This window comes from Lycium barbarum, chromosome 3 (assembly GCF_019175385.1).
Source record: "Lycium barbarum isolate Lr01 chromosome 3, ASM1917538v2, whole genome shotgun sequence".
In the NCBI taxonomy this organism is placed as follows: domain Eukaryota; kingdom Viridiplantae; phylum Streptophyta; class Magnoliopsida; order Solanales; family Solanaceae; genus Lycium; species Lycium barbarum.
Genome location: NC_083339.1, coordinates 143,560,812 through 143,580,642, shown reverse-complemented (window position 1 = coordinate 143,580,642; position 19,831 = coordinate 143,560,812). Strand labels below are relative to the sequence as shown.

General features: G+C 36.1%; 1 protein-coding gene and 1 long non-coding RNA gene across 2 annotated transcripts; both read right to left on the bottom strand.

Annotated features, from left to right (window-relative positions):
* Positions 1-12,642: 12,642 nt before the first annotated feature.
* On the bottom strand, positions 12,643-13,098 carry LOC132634337 (uncharacterized). Its single transcript, XR_009580120.1, has 2 exons — positions 12,992-13,098; positions 12,643-12,884 (listed from the first exon to the last, which is right to left on the bottom strand). It is a non-coding gene; the product is annotated as an uncharacterized LOC132634337 (long non-coding RNA).
* Positions 13,099-13,212: 114 nt separating this feature from the next.
* LOC132631514 (uncharacterized) lies at positions 13,213-13,845 on the bottom strand. Its single transcript, XM_060347088.1, has one exon. The coding sequence runs from the start codon at positions 13,843-13,845 to the stop codon at positions 13,213-13,215; it is 633 nt and encodes a 210-aa protein (XP_060203071.1).
* Between the last annotated feature and the right edge of the window lie 5,986 nt (positions 13,846-19,831).

The following is a 19,831-nucleotide window of genomic DNA, read 5'->3' as shown; positions in this document are numbered from 1 at the left end:
TAAACAATGTTAAAAAAAAATTATGGGCCCCATATTAAACACCATGCGTATCCGTAGCAAACACTAATATAATAAAGTTTTAAATACGGAACACAAACTACAATGTTGGGGGGGGGGGGGGGGGCTCAATTTCTATATAAAGCATGGGTTTAGACCCATGCTTCATCGTCCGTAGTCCCTTAAAAAAAAGGGTGGGCCCCATACTAAATAACATCGAGCAATAAAAAAAAGGAAGAAAAAAAAGTGGAACTCACCACATCCAAACTCACGGGAAAAAAAAGTGGACCCCATATTAATAGAATCAAGCAATATTAAAAAAAAAAAAGGTGAATCCCATATTAAACACTATGCGTATCCGTAGCAAACACTAATATAATAAAGTTTTAAATACGGAACACAAACTACAATGTTGGGGGGGGGGGGGGGGGCTCAATTTCTATATAAAGCATGGGTTTAGACCCATGCTTCATCGTCCGTAGTCCCTTAAAAAAAAGGGTGGGCCCCATACTAAATAACATCGAGCAATAAAAAAAGGAAGAAAAAAAAATGGAACTCACCACATCCAAACTCACGGGAAAAAAAAGTGGACCCCATATTAATAGAATCAAGCAATATTAAAAAAAAAAAGGTGAATCCCATATTAATAAAACGAAAAATGTTAAAAAATAAATGCTTAGAAAATCAAACAATTAAATCAATAATGATGGACTCATTGCCACATGCGTATCAACCCATTAGTGGGAGCAAATGAAATTATTGTACAACAATATACTTAAAATACTTATATATTAAAATAAGATAGAATTTAATTACTTTTTTATTTTTTCCTTACTCTAATAAATGTGAAAAGAGATTAATGTCATAAAAGAAAAAATAATATTAAATGGAGATCAAATAATTAATAAGCTAAATTAGTGAAATTATAAAACTAATTGACGTTTCCTTAAAAACCGTGTAAAAAATAACATGACAAGTAAAATGAGTTAAACAAAAAATATTTACTAAAAATTAAAAAATAGAAGTTCTTCATGGCCCCATATTAAACACCAACCAGTATTAAAAAAATAAAATAAAAAGTGGAACCCACCACATCCAAATTCTTGGGAAAAAATGTGGGCCCCATATATATTAAACAACAACTAATATTAAAAAAAAAATGAATCCCATATTAAAAAAACAAACAATGTTAAAAAAAAGTGCTCAGAAAATCAAACAATTAAATCAATAATGATGGATTCATTGCCACATGCGGATCAACCCATTAGTGGGAGCACATGAAGTTATTGTACAACAACATACTTAAAATACTTATATATTAAAATAAGATAGAATTTAATTACTTTTTCATTTTTTCCTTACTCTAATAAATGTGAAAAGAGATTAATGTCATAAAAGAAAAAATAATATTAAATAGAGATCAAATAATTAATCAGGTAAATTAGTGAAATTATAATTCTAATTGACGTTTCCTTAAAAAACATGTAAAAAACAACATGACAAGTAAAATGAGTTAAACAAAAAATATTTACTAAAAATTAAAAAATAGAAGTTCTTCATTTAAATAGAAAATCAAATTTCTACTTCGTTTCATCTTAAACATATAAAATTAATATAATAATTTGAATTAGAATTATCAAAATCAAATTTTGATAAAAAAATTATATGTATTACTTTACTATTACTACTATATAGAAGAGCCAGTTTATAGAGGCAACATCGTCGTCCATGTTCGGTCCTATTTTTTTATTTAAGAGTAAAAAATCCTTTGTGGTCCCACCCACTTTTTTATTTAAGGCAAAAAAAATGACGTTTTATACTTTATATTACCAACTCTTCTAAAAAGTAGATAAAAATACTTTATTATATTTCTATTTTTCTACTATATAGAAGTATCGGTTTACCCATGCTTTTTCGACATTCACTCTTAAAAAATAAAAATAAAAAGCTGGACCCACCCTCCCCAAACTCATGTAAAAAAAGTGGACCCCATCCTCTTCAAACTCATGGAAAAAAAAATGGACCCATATTTAAAAAAAAAAGGCAACGTAAAAAAAAAAAGGTGCATCCCATATACTAAAAAATCAAACAATATTCATATAATTCCCAAAGTATCCCCATCAAGTCAATAATAGTGGATTCATTGCCACATGCATATTAACCCATTAGTGAAAGCAAATGAAATTATTGCACAGCAAAAAACATGGACATCATATTATTACTTTTCTTCAAAATATTTAATTGTTGTATTTTCTATTCCGCCATGTAATTTATTTATTATGTTTACTAAAATAAGTATACTTAAAATATATATATTTAAAAAATGACATACAATTTAATTACTTTTTTATTTTTATTCTTACTCTAATAAATGTGAAAAGAATTTAATATCAAATGAAGATCAAATAATGAATAAGATAAATTAGTCAAATTATAATTCTAATTCACGTTTCCTTAAAAAAACCATGCAAAAGACAACATGACAAGTAAAATGAGTTAAACCGAGAATATTTATCAAAAATTAAAAAATAGCATTTCTTCGTTTAAATAGAAAATTAATTTCTACTTTGTTTCGTTTCAAACATGTAAAATTAATTTAATAATTTGAATTAGAATTATCCAAATCAAAATTTGATAAAAAATAATAAGTATTTTACACTTTTAAATTAATCGAATTAAAATTGAAAGTATCAACTGATGCTTAAATATTGCTATTATTTTATCTCAAAGAGAAGAAAATAGTTTTCTTTTAAACAAATCTTCTCTTTTAAAAAGTATTAAGAAATTTTCGTAGCAAACACGAATAAAATAAAGTTTTAGATACGGAGCACAAAATACAATGTTATATTAATCGTATTTGGAACATAGTATGTGTGTATATATATTATCATTATCTAAACATAACTACATATACATAGATACACTATAATCCGAAATGTTGGGCCCGTGCACAGCACGGGCATAGGCCATCTAGTAACTTTTAGAAATAAACCTAGGCGCACATGGACTACTTAATTCCTCTACTAAAAAGCCATCGCCTCCTTTTTGCGAATATTCTTAATGATTGCACGTTCTTGCTGAGACAATTGATCAATTAGGCAGTCATATTCCATAAGTACAGGGAGCAAAATTAATTAGCAGATATGCTCAATGGACCAGTATAACAGTCTTACAATTTTTGACTTCCCCATTCCATTTGTATGTGTTATATATACTAGAATATAATCACTCTGAGACTTATTGCGTGAGAATGTTACCTCTGTGTGCATCCCTACAAATGCAAATATTGCTACCCCTTTTTGTCATGCCCATCCATATATCGGACCAAACAATTACTAGTTCACCTCCAGTATCCCCTTTTGTAACGACCCTTCACAATAGCCCCCACAATACTTTAGTACTAGTCTTACAAGCCAAGAGCCTTTACTATCTGTTGCTCCTTGTACCGAGTGTTTCCTAACTAAACTAATTTTTCTTTTGGACTCCCAAAAGAAAAAAGAACATTCCATTTGACCGTTGGACCAAATTTTTTAAACTCTCCCACGTAAGTAGTTTTTTTTAAGCACAAGAACATTAATAACGTCTATTAATGGAATCCGCGACTTTTCTAGCGCAAAAAAAAAAAAAAGTTGAACTAAACTAGTACAAAAAAAAAAAAACATTAGTAGGTTTCACGCACGAATTCAGGAGGCCTAACATCTAAAAGTGTCAGGAAAAGTAACCTTTCACGCACAGAAACTGTGCGCGAAAGGCTTTTATCCTTTCACGTAGTAATTTCGTGCGTGAAAAGGCCTCCCTCCCCCAACACCTTGATTTGACAATGCATTATTTGACCATTTTAACATGACTTGTATTGCGCACCATTTTAATACGCAATGTAACACCACGCATGACAATTTTAGGAATCTATGACACATAAAGCCTTGATTTGACAATACATTGTTGCATTATTTGACCGTTTTAACACGACTTGTATTGCGCACCATTTTAATGCGCAATCTAAGTATTGATTTGACAACACACCACGCATGACAATTTCAGGAATCTATGACACATAAAGCCTTGATTTGACAATACGTTGCTGCATTATTTGACCGTTTTAACACGACTTGTATTGCGCACCATTTTAATGCGCAATCTAAGTATTGATTTGACAACACACCACGCATGACAATTTCAGGAATCTATGACACATAAAGCCTTGATTTGACAATACGTTGCTGCATTATTTGACCGTTTTAACATGACTTGTATTGCGCACCATTTTAATGCGCATTGTAAGTATTGATTTGACAACACACCACGCATGACAATTTCAGGAATCTATGACACATAAAGCCTTGATTTGACAATACATTGCTGCATTATTTTACCGTTTTAACACGACTTGTATTGCGCACCATTTTAATGCGCAATCTAAGTGTTGATTTGACAACACACCACGCATGACAATTTTGAGTGGTCTATTTAACTTGAAGGCTTGACGAGTGAAAAACTCATCAACTTCTAAGTCTTACAAGTCATTCAAAAAAAAAAAAATCAAACTTCATAGAAAAAATGTCTCAAAATGCTTCAACTATTAAGGTTTCACTATTTTGGGATGGAGATATCGTCGAGGACAATTACTCCATTCGTTATAGTATCAAACCAAAAGCCCATGTTAAATTTCCAACAACTTTAAATTATGAAACACTAGTCAGTTACATGCACAAAAGAATGAAAACTACACCCACTGAGTTTGGAATCTCAATAACTGACAGATATCCACAAACAATATCAAACGGTGTAGTGCGTTATGGCATGCACAATACCAACGATGATGAATCTTTGAGTGATTATTTGGGATCGCCGGAAGAATATCGTGATTTAGTATTCATTAATGTTCTTGAGATGTATGTTGAAAAGATACCTCGAGAAGAAGTCCCTCAAGTCCAGCCTATTCATGGTAACACTTATGGGGACTTTAGTTCTTATGGAGACATTTTGAGTGGTCAAGTGCCGCTGGAAAATCTAAGCCAGCAATTTAATCAAGCTTACAATGAAAATTGGTAAATATGGATTTTTCATATTATTATGTGTAGTAGCACGTGCTTGTTGTATGAATTGGTAAATAACTAGTTTTCAAATCTTTACAGGAACTATTCTCAAAACTCGCCAGTGGTACCAAATATGGATGTTGGTCAATCCTCTCAGTTCGGTGGAGTTGATCATTCTCCACACCATGACAGTGCTTATGAAAGACAGTAAGTTCATCACCTTGATATATATATATATATATATATATATATATATATATATATATGATGTTGGTATTTAAAATATGTTACTTTTCGTGTAGGAGGATGAATGCACTTGATAATGAAGATTTTCCTAATTATTATGAGTCATCATCAAGTGATGACGATGAAATAGCTAATAATGCAGAGGTAACCGATGATGAAGATGATGATGATGTTCAAGTTGGTATGACCAACAATATTCCTCAAAGCCAAAACCAACAAGAACCAATGCACCACTACGTACCACCACCGATGGCTGAAAACCATACTTCTGAAAGCTCAATTCAGTGGCATTCTAACAATATCCCTTATCTTGACAGCATGCAGGGTCGTGATGATGCATTTGTCTTCACAAGAGAAGATGATGATAGTCGCCAAAAAACCTGGATTGAACCAAAGGATCTCAACAAAGATCGATGCTGCCTTGCAAAGGGAATGTTGTTCGCATCCAAAAAAGTGTTGCAATGGGCTGTCAAAATTTATTGTTTTAAGGACATGAGGGAAGGTGATCAGTCAAACACAAAGATATGGAGACTAGTTTGTAAACAACGGTATCAAGGCTGTGAGTGGTTGCTTCGGGGAATAGTTAAGCCTGATGGTATGTGGGCTATCACAAAATTCCGCGAAAGACACACTTGTGATATGGAAGAAAATCGAGCAGATCATTATAATTTAAATACAAACATGATTGCTCAAGTATTACTTAAAGACGTTGCTGAAACGCCAAGGTAACTTATCCTACCTAGTACATTATATGTCTTATATCGATTAAAAGATCATTACTAAATGTTGTTTGTTTAAACTTGTGCAGGATCCCCATTAAAGATTGTATTCGAAACGTTCAAACCGTATATAGTAAAACTATAAGCAATAGAAAGGGATTTCTCGGGCGTAGACGCGCTTTTGAGATGGTCTTTGGAAATTGGCATACTTCTTTTCAATCGCTGCCAAGGTATATGGCAGCTCTACAGTAGAGTGGCGGCTTATAGAGGGTAAAATCTTCAACTTCGTATTTTGGACATTCAAACCATGCATTGATGATTTTGCTCACTGCCGACCAGTGATATCCATAGATGGTACGCATGTATATGGTGCCTACGACATCAAGCTCCTGATTGCAATAGGAATGGATGCCAATGGGTCAATATTTCCTCTTGCTTTCACAATTGCCACTAACGAGAGCAACGACACATGGGGCATCTTTTTGACCCATTTGAAAACTCATGTTATTAAGGATCGTACCGGCATATGCGTGTTGTCTGATCGTCATAAAGGCATATTGTACAATATGGCTAATTTACCGGGGTGGCAGCCTCCCTTTGTTTACCATCGCTATTGTTTAAGGCACTTGAAGGCAAATTTGCAATCAACGTTTCACAATGGCACTCTAAACAAATTGATGTGGGGGGCTGCGATGGAGCATCAACAACGAAAATGGGCTACAAAAATGGATCTGATCAGAGCAGTGAATGAACCCGCATATGTCTGGTTGATGAAGCTCGAAGTTGAAAAATAGACGTTTCATGCTAATGGAGGCAAAAGATGGGGCATGCTCACAACAAACAGCTCAGAGTCTTTCAATGGCTTGCTGAAATTTGCTCGAGGACTACCTGTCACCGCAATGGTGAGAATGACTTTCAAGCAGGTTGTGGAGCGCTTTGTTGTTAGGACAAGGCAGACTAGAGCGATATTAGCCGACGGCGGGACATGGATGCCAAAGCCCTTCAAAAATATGGAGCATTATAGAAAAAAAAGTGAGCATCACCAAATGACCGAGTATGACCCAATTCAACATGTGTATGAAGTTAGGACGAGTTATCGCAACGGTAAGGGTGGAAACGTGCATACCGTTTATGAGGCAACAAGAACATGCACTTGCGGTAAGTGGCAAACGTACCACATGCCGTGTTCTCATGCTGTCAAGTGCTTCGAGAGAATGAGAAAAACGGTAACAAGTTATGTGGCGGGGGAATACAAAGTCCACAGTTACCTTAGAGCATATTCCGACCAATTCCACCCACTTGGTAATGAAGCTTATTGGCCAAACGAGTTGTTTTCGATGGTTGCTAACAAGGATTACATCAGGAAATTGGGCATTAACTCACGGAGTCGTAGACCCAATCAAATGGATGTTAGTGAAAGAACTTATTCTCGCAAATGCTCTACATGTAAGCAATATGGCCATGACAAGCGTTCGTGTGGGCAACAAGGCCGTGGTAGTACAAGAACGTCTCGAAGCAATAGAGCCTCTAGAACTTGAAGATTGTATTATTATTGTAATTTATTATTGTATTGCTTTGAATTAGTATTGTAATTAAATGGAATGAATTATTTTTTAATTAGTATAAACCTCTCGTATTGGATGAATTATTATTAAATCAAATATTTATATTTGTACATTCAAATATAATAAAACACTTAAATCAAAACCCTATAAATATGACAAGTTTCAAAACTTACTTCGGGGCACTTTAGAACCCCAAAAACGACGATCCAAACGTTTAGGTGGACTTGATGTAATGAGCCGACATTATTGTACGCAAAAAAAATATATTAAGTTTTATATAAAATATTGATATTTTGGGGTTTTGAAACATGACTAATCTTTGCCAAAGTTTGGAAAAAAATGTGATTTGAAAGGTAACACAAAAAAAAAAAAAACAGAAGAGCCTTATCGCACGAATTTCGTGCGTGAAACCTACTAATATGTTTTTTTTTTTTGTACTAGTTTGGTTCAACTTTTTTTTTTGTTGTGCTAGAAAAGTGGCGGCTTCCTATTAATGACAAAGAATTCATGCTCTTCTCAGGTTTGGCGTGGTCTCTTTATTACAACACGCTTGGGAGCATGATTTCTGACTTATATTTACAGGCCAGAGATGAGATCTCAACAATGTCTCAATAGCTTATATTTACACTAACATACGAAATTTCGTGAATAACATTTATTGGGTCGACTACATTATGGCCCATCAAACTTAACTCTCTTTTCAAAAAGAGAGTACTGAGAGTACTTTGCAGAAAAGCTCTGCCATGTCTCTTTTTTGTTTTTTTAGCAGCTTTGTACAGTGAGGACCTGCACACCACACCCAAATGCTCCTCCATGCGCACTAGATTTCAACAAGTACAATGTCCATATATATTCTTACAATATTTATTAACAATATTACTTGGTTATCCTTGGATAAAATTTTACTTACATATATAGGGTGTAGTGTAATTGTATTCAACAAGAAACATGACTACAATAATCACATAGATTAAGAACACCTATAAAGTAATATAATACGCGAAAAGAAGGTGCGTACCTTTGTCCGCCATAGCAACGCAAAATTGAAGACGAACTAGGCTGAGTCTTCCTCTCCTTAAGCTTACAACGACTGGCACTTTTATGGGAATACGTTTTAGGGTAAGCTAGGAGAGGGGACCTAGCCTCATATTTATAGGCTTAAAAGCCTTAACCTAGTGGGCCTCCCCATTACAGGCTCACCAGTCTACAACAGGCCTACACTATTGCCAGACCACACCTATTACATGAAACGACAAGGGCCCGTCATGGAATCCACATAAAATAAACGACCTCTGTCTTATCCACCAACTATTAACATTCAGTCCGTTTTGCCAAAACGTAATAATAAGTTAATGTTAAGTCCACATATACTAAATAATTCTAACATTCTCCCACTTGGACAACATTAACTTAATTAAAAAGAAACGTTTTTTTTTTTTTTTTTTTGTATTTTATAAAAAATGACTCTCGGGCTAAATAGACAGTGGCCATAAACATATAGTGGTGGAACGTCGTTTCCATCATGGTCTAGTCAAACAAAACTATCAATGCCGAAATGCAGCAGTACTTGCATCACTCAATGACACAAGACCAGTCCACAATCACTAACAATGAAGTTCTGTAGACACAAACCCAAAGGTGTGGTAGTGTAGCAAGAAATAGCCAACATGGACTCCAAATCAAGGCTATTTCATTGTCAGTCCTTCAAACGATTTTTCATATCATGTACGCTTTAAATCAACATGCGCACCATAAAAAAAAAACCGTCACCGCGATTTTCTGTTACAACATGTGAGCACTAAAACAACATGTGCTCCACCAGAAAATCTTAATTTTCAAGGCTCAACATGTGCAACATATTATATCGTGCAACAACCAAGAAAATTCACAAAGCATGAATGATATACTATGTATGTCTCCAAAAGATCCAACAAAACAACAACATGAGACATAACCAACACATAAGACAAACTAAGATAATAAATCAACATTAAAATGAGCATAATAATAATCAACAACATAAATGGTAACAAAATCCACCATAGCATAAATATCTCAAAGAGATAATATCATCATAAGCCCCGGAAAAATAGGGTAAAGAGTCTAATAAGGAATAAAAAAAAAAAAAAAAAAAATATTAATATTGAATACTCCCACTAACCTAACAAATCAAATGACTCAACAACGCCCATGTTATCCACATGCTGCTTAAAAACTACGGGTCTCAATCCCTTGGTTAGTGGATCCGCAAGCATCAAATCAGTAGATATATGTTCAATCACAATATCCTCCCCTTTAACCATATCTCGTACAGCCAGGTATTTTATTTCCATGTGCTTAGAAGCTGAAGATGATTTGTTATTCTTCGAGTAAAACACAGCTGCCCTGTTGTCACAATAAATCTTTAAGGGTCTAGAGATGGAATCAACTATCACAAGTCCCGAAATAAAATTTTTAAGCCAAATAGCGTGCGTAGCTGCTCCGTAACAAGCTACAAACTCTGCTTGCATAGTCGAAGATGCTGTAAGGGTCTGCTTCACACTCTTCCAAGATATTGCACCCCCTGCTAACATGAAGATAAAACCAGAAGTAGACCTTAAATCGTCAGGGCATCCACCAAAGTCTGAGTCTGAGTAACCAATCACCTCAAGATCATCAACTTTTCTGTACACCAACATATACTCTCTTGTCTTCTTCAAATACCTCATTACTTTCTTAGCAGCCATTATTACTTTCTTAGCAGCAACCCAATGGCTTCTCCCTGGATTAGACTGATAACGCCCAAGAGCATTGACAATGAAGGCAATGTCAGGACGAGTGCAAACCTGTGCATACATAAGGCTCCCTACAACACTTGAATAAGGCACATCTTTCATATTCTCTTTCTCTAGATCATTTTTGGGGCATAAGTCTAGACTTAGTTTGTCACCTTTTACAACAGGGACATCTCCAGCCTTACAGTTTTCCATATGAAATTTGCCCAAAATGCGATCAATATAGGCCTTTTGAGAAAGTCCCAATAACTTACGTGACCTATCTCGCCGAATTTCAATACCCAGAACAAAAGATGCCTCTCCCAGGTCTTTCATATCAAATACTTTATTCAATGACTGCTTAGTTTCATGAAGCAGTCCTAAATTATTACTTGCAAGTAAAATATCATCAACATAAAGAGTGAGAATGATGAACTTACTCCCGCTAATCTTGAGGTAGATGCAATGATCAATCTTGTTTTCCACAAAGCCCATAGAAGTGACAATTTCCTCAAACTTCAAATACCACTGCCGAGAAGCTTGCTTCAGTCCATAAATAGACTTCTTCAACTTACACACTAGATGCTCATCACCTATACCAACAAAACCTTGAGGTTGTTCCATGTAAACCTCTTCATTAAGATCGCCATTCAGAAAAGCTGTTTTTACATCCATCTGATGCAATTCTAGATCGAAATGGGCTACCAGTGCCATAATGATCCTAAAAGAATCCTTAGATGACACAGGTGAAAAGGTTTCATTGTAATCAACCCCTTCTCGCTGTGTAAACCCCTTAGCAACCAATCTTGCCTTGAAGCGTTCAATATTTCCTTTTGAATCCTTCTTGGCCTTAAAGACCCATTTGCAACCGACAACCTTATGACCTTTAGGGAGTTCAACAAGCTCCCACACTTCATTCTTACTCATGGAGTTCATCTCTTCAGTCATAGCATCAAACCACATCTTTGATCGAGCACATGATACTGCATCAGAATACGTCACGGGATCCACAACATCACCTTCAGCAAGGTATGCCAAATAGTCATCAGGTAGTGCTGATCTTCTAGGTCTACTTGATCTCCTCAAATTTTGAACTTCTTGTTCAACTATAGCAGGTGCCTGAACAACTTGTTCAATAACAGCAGGTGCCTGAACTTCTGCGGGTATAGGATCCTCAGCTTGCACAGGCATAGATTCAATGTGTGCAGGTGCAGACACAAAAGTTTCTGTGGCAATGGGGAGAGTGATTCTCATAGCTTCAACATTCTCAGCAGGATCACTAGCAACATTTTGTGAACAATCCTTATCTGCAACATCAAATTCAAGAAATTTTGCATTTTGTGATTCAACTATCCTTGTTCCCCTTGTAGGACAATAGAACCTGTATCCCTTAGAATGAGCTGGATAACCAATGAAAAAACAACGCGAGGTTCTAGGTTCAGTTTTCTTCTCAGAAGGGTTATAAATTCTCACCTCAGCAGGGCAACCCCAAACTCGAAAATGGTTTAGGCTAGGTTTTCTATTTGTCCACAACTCAAAAGGTGTTTTAGGAACTGACTTGGAAGGAACACGGTTAAGGATGTACACGGCTGTTTTAATGGATTCACCCCATAGGAAACCAGGTAAGTTAGATCTACTCATCATACTTCTCATCATGTCTTTTAAAGTACGGTTTCGCCTTTCAGCTACACCATTTTGTTCAGGACTACCAGGCATGGTATACTGAGCAACTATGCCACAATCTTGCAGATATTTGGCAAAAGGTCCCATATTTTGCCCAGCCTCGGTGTGTCTACCATAGTACTCACCCCCACGATCAGACCTCACTATCTTAATGACCTTTCCCAGTTGTTTCTCTACTTCAGTTTTGAACACTTTGAATTTTTCAAGAGAATCAGGTTTTTCTTTAATAAGAAAGACATAACCATACCGAGAAAAGTCATCAATGAAGGTGATGAAATAACTAGAACCACAGATTGTTGTAGAATATGGACCACTTATGTCTGTGTGAATAATTTCCAGCAAATCAGAACTACGAGTAGCACCTTTTTTTCTTGTTTTAGTCAACTTTCCTCTAATACAATCAATACATGTTCCTATGTCCCCGAAATTAAGAGAAGGTAAAATATTGGACTTGACTAATCTATCAACTCTGTCATTAGAGATATGACCCAAACGCCTATGCCACAACATACCTGACTTTTCATTTAAAAAAGGACGTTTAGATCCAACAATCTCAGAATTAAAAGAGTTGTATTCAACATCAGAAGCCAAGGAAATTTTAAATAAACCATCAGATAGCATTCCACGACCAACAACTTCAGAGTTCAGAAGCAAATTAACTTTTCCATTGAGAGAACTAAAACCAAAACCAACTCTATCTAAAAGAGGAAGAGAAATCAAATTCCGTCTGAAAGACGGTACATAAAAAGTGTTTTCCAGAACAAGTTTAAAACCAGTTTCTAAGTCTAAAACTACTGTTCCTATAAACTCTACTTCAACTTGGACATCTGTGGCGACTCTAATTTTTGACTCCGTTTCCTTTGGCTTCCTTTTGTTTGTGAACCCCTGCAAGGAAATGGCAACATGGGCAGTAGCCGCACTGTCAAACCACCAAGAATTAATGGGGACATCTACTAAGTGTGACTCAAAACAAACAAGAGCAAGATGATTACCTTCTTTTGACTCCTTCTTTTTTATCCAGGCATGGAATTTGACACAATCTCTTTGCTTGTGACCAGGTTTCTTACAAAAGAAGCAATTATTATTTTTCTTAAAAACCACGTTATTAACCCCAGGATATTCGGTCTGATCTTTACCATGTCTTTTGGTGTCCTGACCCTTCTTAAAAGTATGATTATTAGATCTTTGAAACTTCCTAGGCCCCTTACTAGAGCTAGCTTCTGGAATCATGGGAAACAAACAAGGCTATCTGACCCTTCTCTCTTCTAATTTTCTCTTCTTCAACAACACATTTAGAGATAAGGTCATTGATTGACCAAGCTTCATTTTGAGTATTATAGGCAGTTTTCATTTGGCTAAACTCAGCAGGTAAGGAGTTAAGTGCAGAGTGAACAATATAAGGATCAGGAAGAGTTATGTCAAGAGCTTTTAGTTTCGACTGGATGTGGACCATCTTAAGTATATGATCTCTAACCCCCCCAGAATTGTCATACTTTATCCCCGCGAGTTTACTCATTAGATCTCCGGTCTCAGCCTTATTGGATACAAGGTACCTTTCTTCAACTTGGGCAAGAAATTTCTTAGCATTGGTGGTTTCAGGCAAGCCACTCTTGAGGTGCTCAGCAATTGATCTCTTAAAGGCAAGGATGCATAGCCTATTAGATCTCTCCCACCTAGCATAATGTTCCTTTTGAGCAGCAGTGCTAGAGTCAGTAAGAGCTGGTGGCTCATTTTCACGCAAAGCCTGATCTATGTCAGCCATGCCTAAAGCAAATTCAAGATCTTCCTTCCATCTCTTAAAGTTGGAGCCCGACAGGACCACAACTTCAGCATTATTGTTGTTCATAGAAATCGTAACTGTACACAACACAACATGAATGGGTTTATTAGAACAGCAAGGCATAAGGTCAATAATTTATCACAACGATGAGTCCCGCAGCATCAACAAGTAGCCCCCCTTTGGGCAGGGCAAGAAAATATTTCAATATTAGAAAACTATCCCCTTTGGGCAGACAAATTCACTAAATTAAAATATTTTCACATAATGGGCCTCATCACAACACCAAATTAAAATACACAATAAACCCCCTTTGGGCAGGCCATTGTATGTTCTAACTCAGTGATATCCCTCAAAACGGATTAAACAAGTCTTATAAACTGAAGCAAATAGGTCACTTTGGTGTACGCTACTTATCTCAATGCACAAAACAAATTCAATCTCAGGGATTACACATGCCATTGCTTAACACAGATGATACGACATATATATTCACAGTAATTGTTTGAAGTGTTTCAACATGTACCCTTAGTAATCATGGTTAAGACTTACACCAATAAGTCTTGTTGTCAGAACTTTCATAGATGCACTTACATATAAAAGAATAAGAACGAAAAAAAAATGATTTTAAGCCAATCGAAATTTTAATTACAGTGAGGCATCTAAAAACAATATGTTTGGAATTTCTCGAAGGTTCATATTTACGTTCCAGTAGCTTTACCCTTCAGTAGTATAGAGATTGATATTATAAATTTAAAATCTAAAGACATCTAGACCCATTTATTAAATATGATTCCTTTGTTCAAAAAATAAGGATGAACCAAAATCCAAGAAGACTACGTCAATTTGAAAACATACACAAGGATATCTCAAAGATAAAAATAATAATTTATTATATACCCAGATTCATAAAGAAAAACTCTAAAATCAAGGTCTCTAATTTCACAAATTCTCAGTCAATGGAGGATACATAAATAACTGTACGTTATTAGATTGTCATCACCAGCGGAAGCACGGCGTGTTAAGCAAACACTGCTAATTAGGACCCCATAACTGAAATCAACTTTGAACTTGATTCACCGGGATTATTTTAATAGAATAATATAGTGTATGTATGGAGCAATCAAAACAGAATCTAAAAACAGACTTCGTTACAGATTTTAGTTTCGAGGCCGCGATACAGATTGCGTTAACTTTAGTATTTTCAATTATTCGTCTCGTCTCATAAACGATTACTAGGGTTCTAAATCTATGTGATAAAGCTCTGATGCCAAGTGTAATTGTATTCAACAAGAAACATGACTACAATAATCACATAGATTAAGAACACCTATAAAGTAATATAATACGCGAAAAGAAGGTGCGTACCTTTGTCCGCCATAGCAACGCAAAATTGAAGACGAACTAGGCTGAGTCTTCCTCTCCTTAAGCTTACAACGACTGGCACTTTTATGGGAATACGTTTTAGGGTAAGCTAGGAGAGGGGACCTAGCCTCATATTTATAGGCTTAAAAGCCTTAACCTAGTGGGCCTCCCCATTACAGGCTCACCAGTCTACAACAGGCCTACACTATTGCCAGACCACACCTATTACATGAAACGACAAGGGCCCGTCATGGAATCCACATAAAATAAACGACCTCTGTCTTATCCACCAACTATTAACATTCAGTCCGTTTTGCCAAAACGTAATAATAAGTTAATGTTAAGTCCACATATACTAAATAATTCTAACATGTATTACCATCTTAAGGATTACCAAGCATTTGATACAAAGTTTTTTCACTTATTTTTAGTAAAAAACAAAGTATTTCCTCCGTCCCAATCTAAGTGTCTTAGTTCGATTGGGGTTGGGTAACATTTTTTAGAACATAAAATGTTCAACAGGTAGAACCCTTAGCTCGGATAAGGTGTTTAAATGATGTTTTTGTCAAGTTCAACTAGGACCATAAATGTATTTTACCTTTTATAAAACATATATGTAGCCAAGACCAAGGTAAGGACATTAGGAGGAGACTCGGAGCACTTCTCTGTTCTGATGGGGTTGCACCAGGGATCAGCTCTTAGCCCGTTTTTATTTGCCTTGGTGATGGATGGATTTACGCGACAAATACAATGAGGTGCCTTGGTGTATGTTGTTTGCGGATGACATAGTCTTGATTGACAAAACTCGTAGCGGAGTTAACGCTAAGCTGGAGGATTGGAGACAGACGTTGGAGTCTAAAGGATTTAAGTTGAGTAGGACCAAGACAGAGTACTTGGAGTGCAAGTTCAGTGGCGTACCATATGAGGCTGACGAGGAAGTAAGGCTTGGTACCTAAGCCATTTAGACGAAAGGAAGTTTTAAGTATCTTGGGGCTATTATTCAGGGAGATGGGGAGATCGACGATGATGTTTCACATCGTATTGGTGCAGGATGGATGAAATGGAGGCTCGCTTCTGGAGTGCTGTGTGACCAGAAAGTGCCACCAAAACTTAAAGGAAAGTTCTACAAAATGGTGGTTAGACCGACTTTGCTGTATGGGGCGGAGTGTTGGCCAATCAAGAACTCTCACGTTCAAAAGATGAAAGTCGCGGAAATGCGAATGCTGCGGTGGATTTGTGGCCCCACTAGGAAGGATAAAATTAGGAATGAAGATATCCGGGGAAAGGTAGGAGTAGCATCGGTGGAGGACAAGATGCGGGAAGCGAGACTGAGATGGTTTGGACATGTCAAGAGGAGAGACACAGATGCCCTAGTGCGGAGGTGTGAGAGGTTGGCTATGGGCGGTTTCAGGAGAGGTAGAGGTAGGCCAAAGAAGTATTGGCGAGAGGTGGTTAGACAGGACATGGCGCAGTTTCAGTTTACCGAGGACATGACCTTAGATAGGAGGTTGTGGAGGACTTAGATTAGGATAGAAGGTTAGGAGGTAGTCTCGCTCACTTCTTTCGTCCTAGTAGTTGTAGTTTGCTCATTCGTTTATTGCCATCTGATTTCTGCTTATATTGTTGGGTCTTGTACTTCGAGTATCTTATTTATTTATGGTAGCTACTATTTATCATGACTATCTCGCTTTTGTTACTTTTCGTTTTCATATTGTTTTGTTATGCTTATCCTTATCTGACCTTTTCTCTTGTTCTCTTTTAAGCCGAGGGTCTTTCGGAAACAGCCTCATCACCTTGATAAGGTCTGCGTACAGTTTACCTTCCCCAAACCCCACATTGCGAAATTTACTGGGTATGTTGTTGTTGTATATGTGGCTGAACCTCCACTTCTGTGCCTCGGCTTACTGTTTTTTTTTTTTTTTTTTTTTTTTGGGTTTTTGGGGGCGGGGGAAAGAAGTGGAGCTTATTATATTGAGTATTGACAAGATAATCTATCAATTTCCCTTAAGATTTAAAGAGGGTCATAGTCAAAAGCAATGATTTGAGTGTGTCTAGCCTTGACCTCAGTATTAAGTTGATATTCGTGCCAATAAATATATTGCGATGAACGCATATACTAATTCTTAAGTAGCGACCTCGACGCCAAATAACATAACATTCTTTATGCCAGAATGCAATAATAAAATAAGAGAAGAGCAAGATTAGAGAACAAAGGTAGTAGAAGAAACAAAATAATATTTGGTTAATCAAGAGAATCTAGTTCCCTTTTAAAAACTATAAAGTCCAAACAGCTTTTGAACCCAGTGCCCAAGTCATACCTTTCGCGTCTTTTTACACTAATGACAGTTTCCATTATTCGATTAGTTGGCTAAGATTAATTATACTACTTCCATCGTAATGTGCTAAATTAGGTTATTTTATCGGTGATCACTCGAGAAGTAAAGAAAATAATACAAGAAATCGAAATACAGATAAATTTTATAGTTTACTTTTATTTATTGAATTAAGTGTATGATAAATATTATATCCCGTGACCGAGCATGAGTCATTAATTCATTTAGCTCTTCTTGTATAGCCTTGTCACATTGATTGCTTGTCCTGTTTCGGTTACAATTTGTCATATATAAAATTAATGGAACGCTATTTATAGTATCAAAGTTAATGAAGCAGAACTAGAAATATATGTCATGTTAATAACAGAGCTCTGCCTTGACTTTTTCTTTCTTCTTTATACATGAGTTGGGGCAGTGACAGCTCATATATTCTAAATTACTGCCAATTATTCTTCATGAAAAAATATAACTCACCAGCTCTATATGCGATGTAGCTAGCAATTTTTTTGGCCTTTTCAGAGGTTGATGTAACCAGTTGTAAGTGGGGCTAATCGATAAAGTCGAGATGGATACAAGATTGAAGTTTCATGGATTCAATGTAAAATTAGGTTGAACCCATCGGAGTCTCCGGGCAGAATCTTTCATTTAGACACTTAAACTTAGGAGTGTTCCTATTGAGCACTTAAATTACCCGAAATTTATTTTAATTAGACACTTTTTGCTGAGATGGCAAAATTTGTGTGATTCACTGTAAAAAAAGCGCGTGAAAGACTTAAATTTTGCAAATTTTTATTTTTTACTTATTCTTCTTCCATCTCTCTCCTTCCACCACCATCCTGCCACCGTAATGCCACCACCATATTCAATCTTCTCCTCTCCTATCATTTTTTACCGTGGCAAATTAAATCAATTAAGAATTTTTTTTATCACCAAAAAAGTAAAGAAAGGACATGTGTTATTTAATAAAAAAATTATATATCGCAAGGTCGGAACTTGGATGTGAAATCGGCGCCATTAGTTCCCCCGAAACGGATGGCGCTGATTCCACATACACAGTCATGATTCATGAGATCGCAAAATAATTGGCCGGTCTAATGCCTTATTATGGTTCTATTCAATCCTTTTCAGGGCATTTCTTTACACCAATTTTGATGCAAGACATGAGTTATCCAAAATAATTTTGTGTGTAAGATTATTGCTTGTAGCAAAAGTGGCCGTATATTTTTTTAAGCTTTCAGCAAATCAAATCTTACTAAGGACATGGGTATTCAAATGTTTACTTGAAATAGGACTTGTCGTGGGTATCACAATTTTTTGAAAACCAATAAAAAGGATCTGTGATAATAAAATGTTCTGATGGTGGTAGAGGTCAAATTCGATGAAGGGTGAGGGTGATGTGCTGGTGGTTATGGTGACATAAACTGAAGAAGAATGAGGCGCTGCCGCGCTGGTGGTGATTGGATTTGCAAAAGAAGGTCATGGTGGTCGGAGGAGGATTTGAAGAAGAAGATCGGAGGAGGAAGAGTCAACGAGATAGTTGTTGCAAATTTTTTTCTGTTTCTATTTTTTAATTGACTAAATTGTTTTTTTACTCACACTATTGTTTAATAATTATTTTGGAATATATGCCACATGCCTTTATTTTATTCGCCACTTTGACACGTCATCAGCGAGTGTATTTCACACACCTTACATATTTAGCAGATTGTACAAAAAGTGCCTAATTGGAATAAAATTCGGGTAGTCTACGTGCTCAATAGGAACACCCCTAAGTTTAGGTGCCTAAGTGAAAGATCTTGTCCACCTCGATGGATTAAACCTATATTTTACATTGAATCCATTGTACTTTTTAACTTATGGGTTCACACCGATTATTATTGTATTTTTAATATATTATTACACATAAATCTAATGCGCATCAAAATTACTAAGTTCGGACTAATCCTGCAACGTAACACAAAACCCCATCCACCCCTGCATGTGTGTCATGTATATATTAATTTACTGTAAATACTGAATATGAGTACATTTTTACTGAACTAATATAATGTCATACATGAGTACGGAAAGGGTTAAAGAAGAATAATTGAAAAAGGCAAGTAATTAAAATCGCAGAATTAAGGAATGTGGATTTGCAGATGAAGCGGACAAAAGGGCTGTATACTTCACAAGTGTTTACGGTAAAAACCAGGTATATGCAAGACCGGTGAGACCAGGGGCCGAGGATAGGGCCAAATGAGCACGAGTATGTTCGGTCTTTTCTTCAGACCGGGGGGATTTGCACCGAAGGCGGCTGACTCGAGATGAGAGAAGTGTATACGTTGATCCGGCGTCACTGAACCAAACTCAACGTGGCC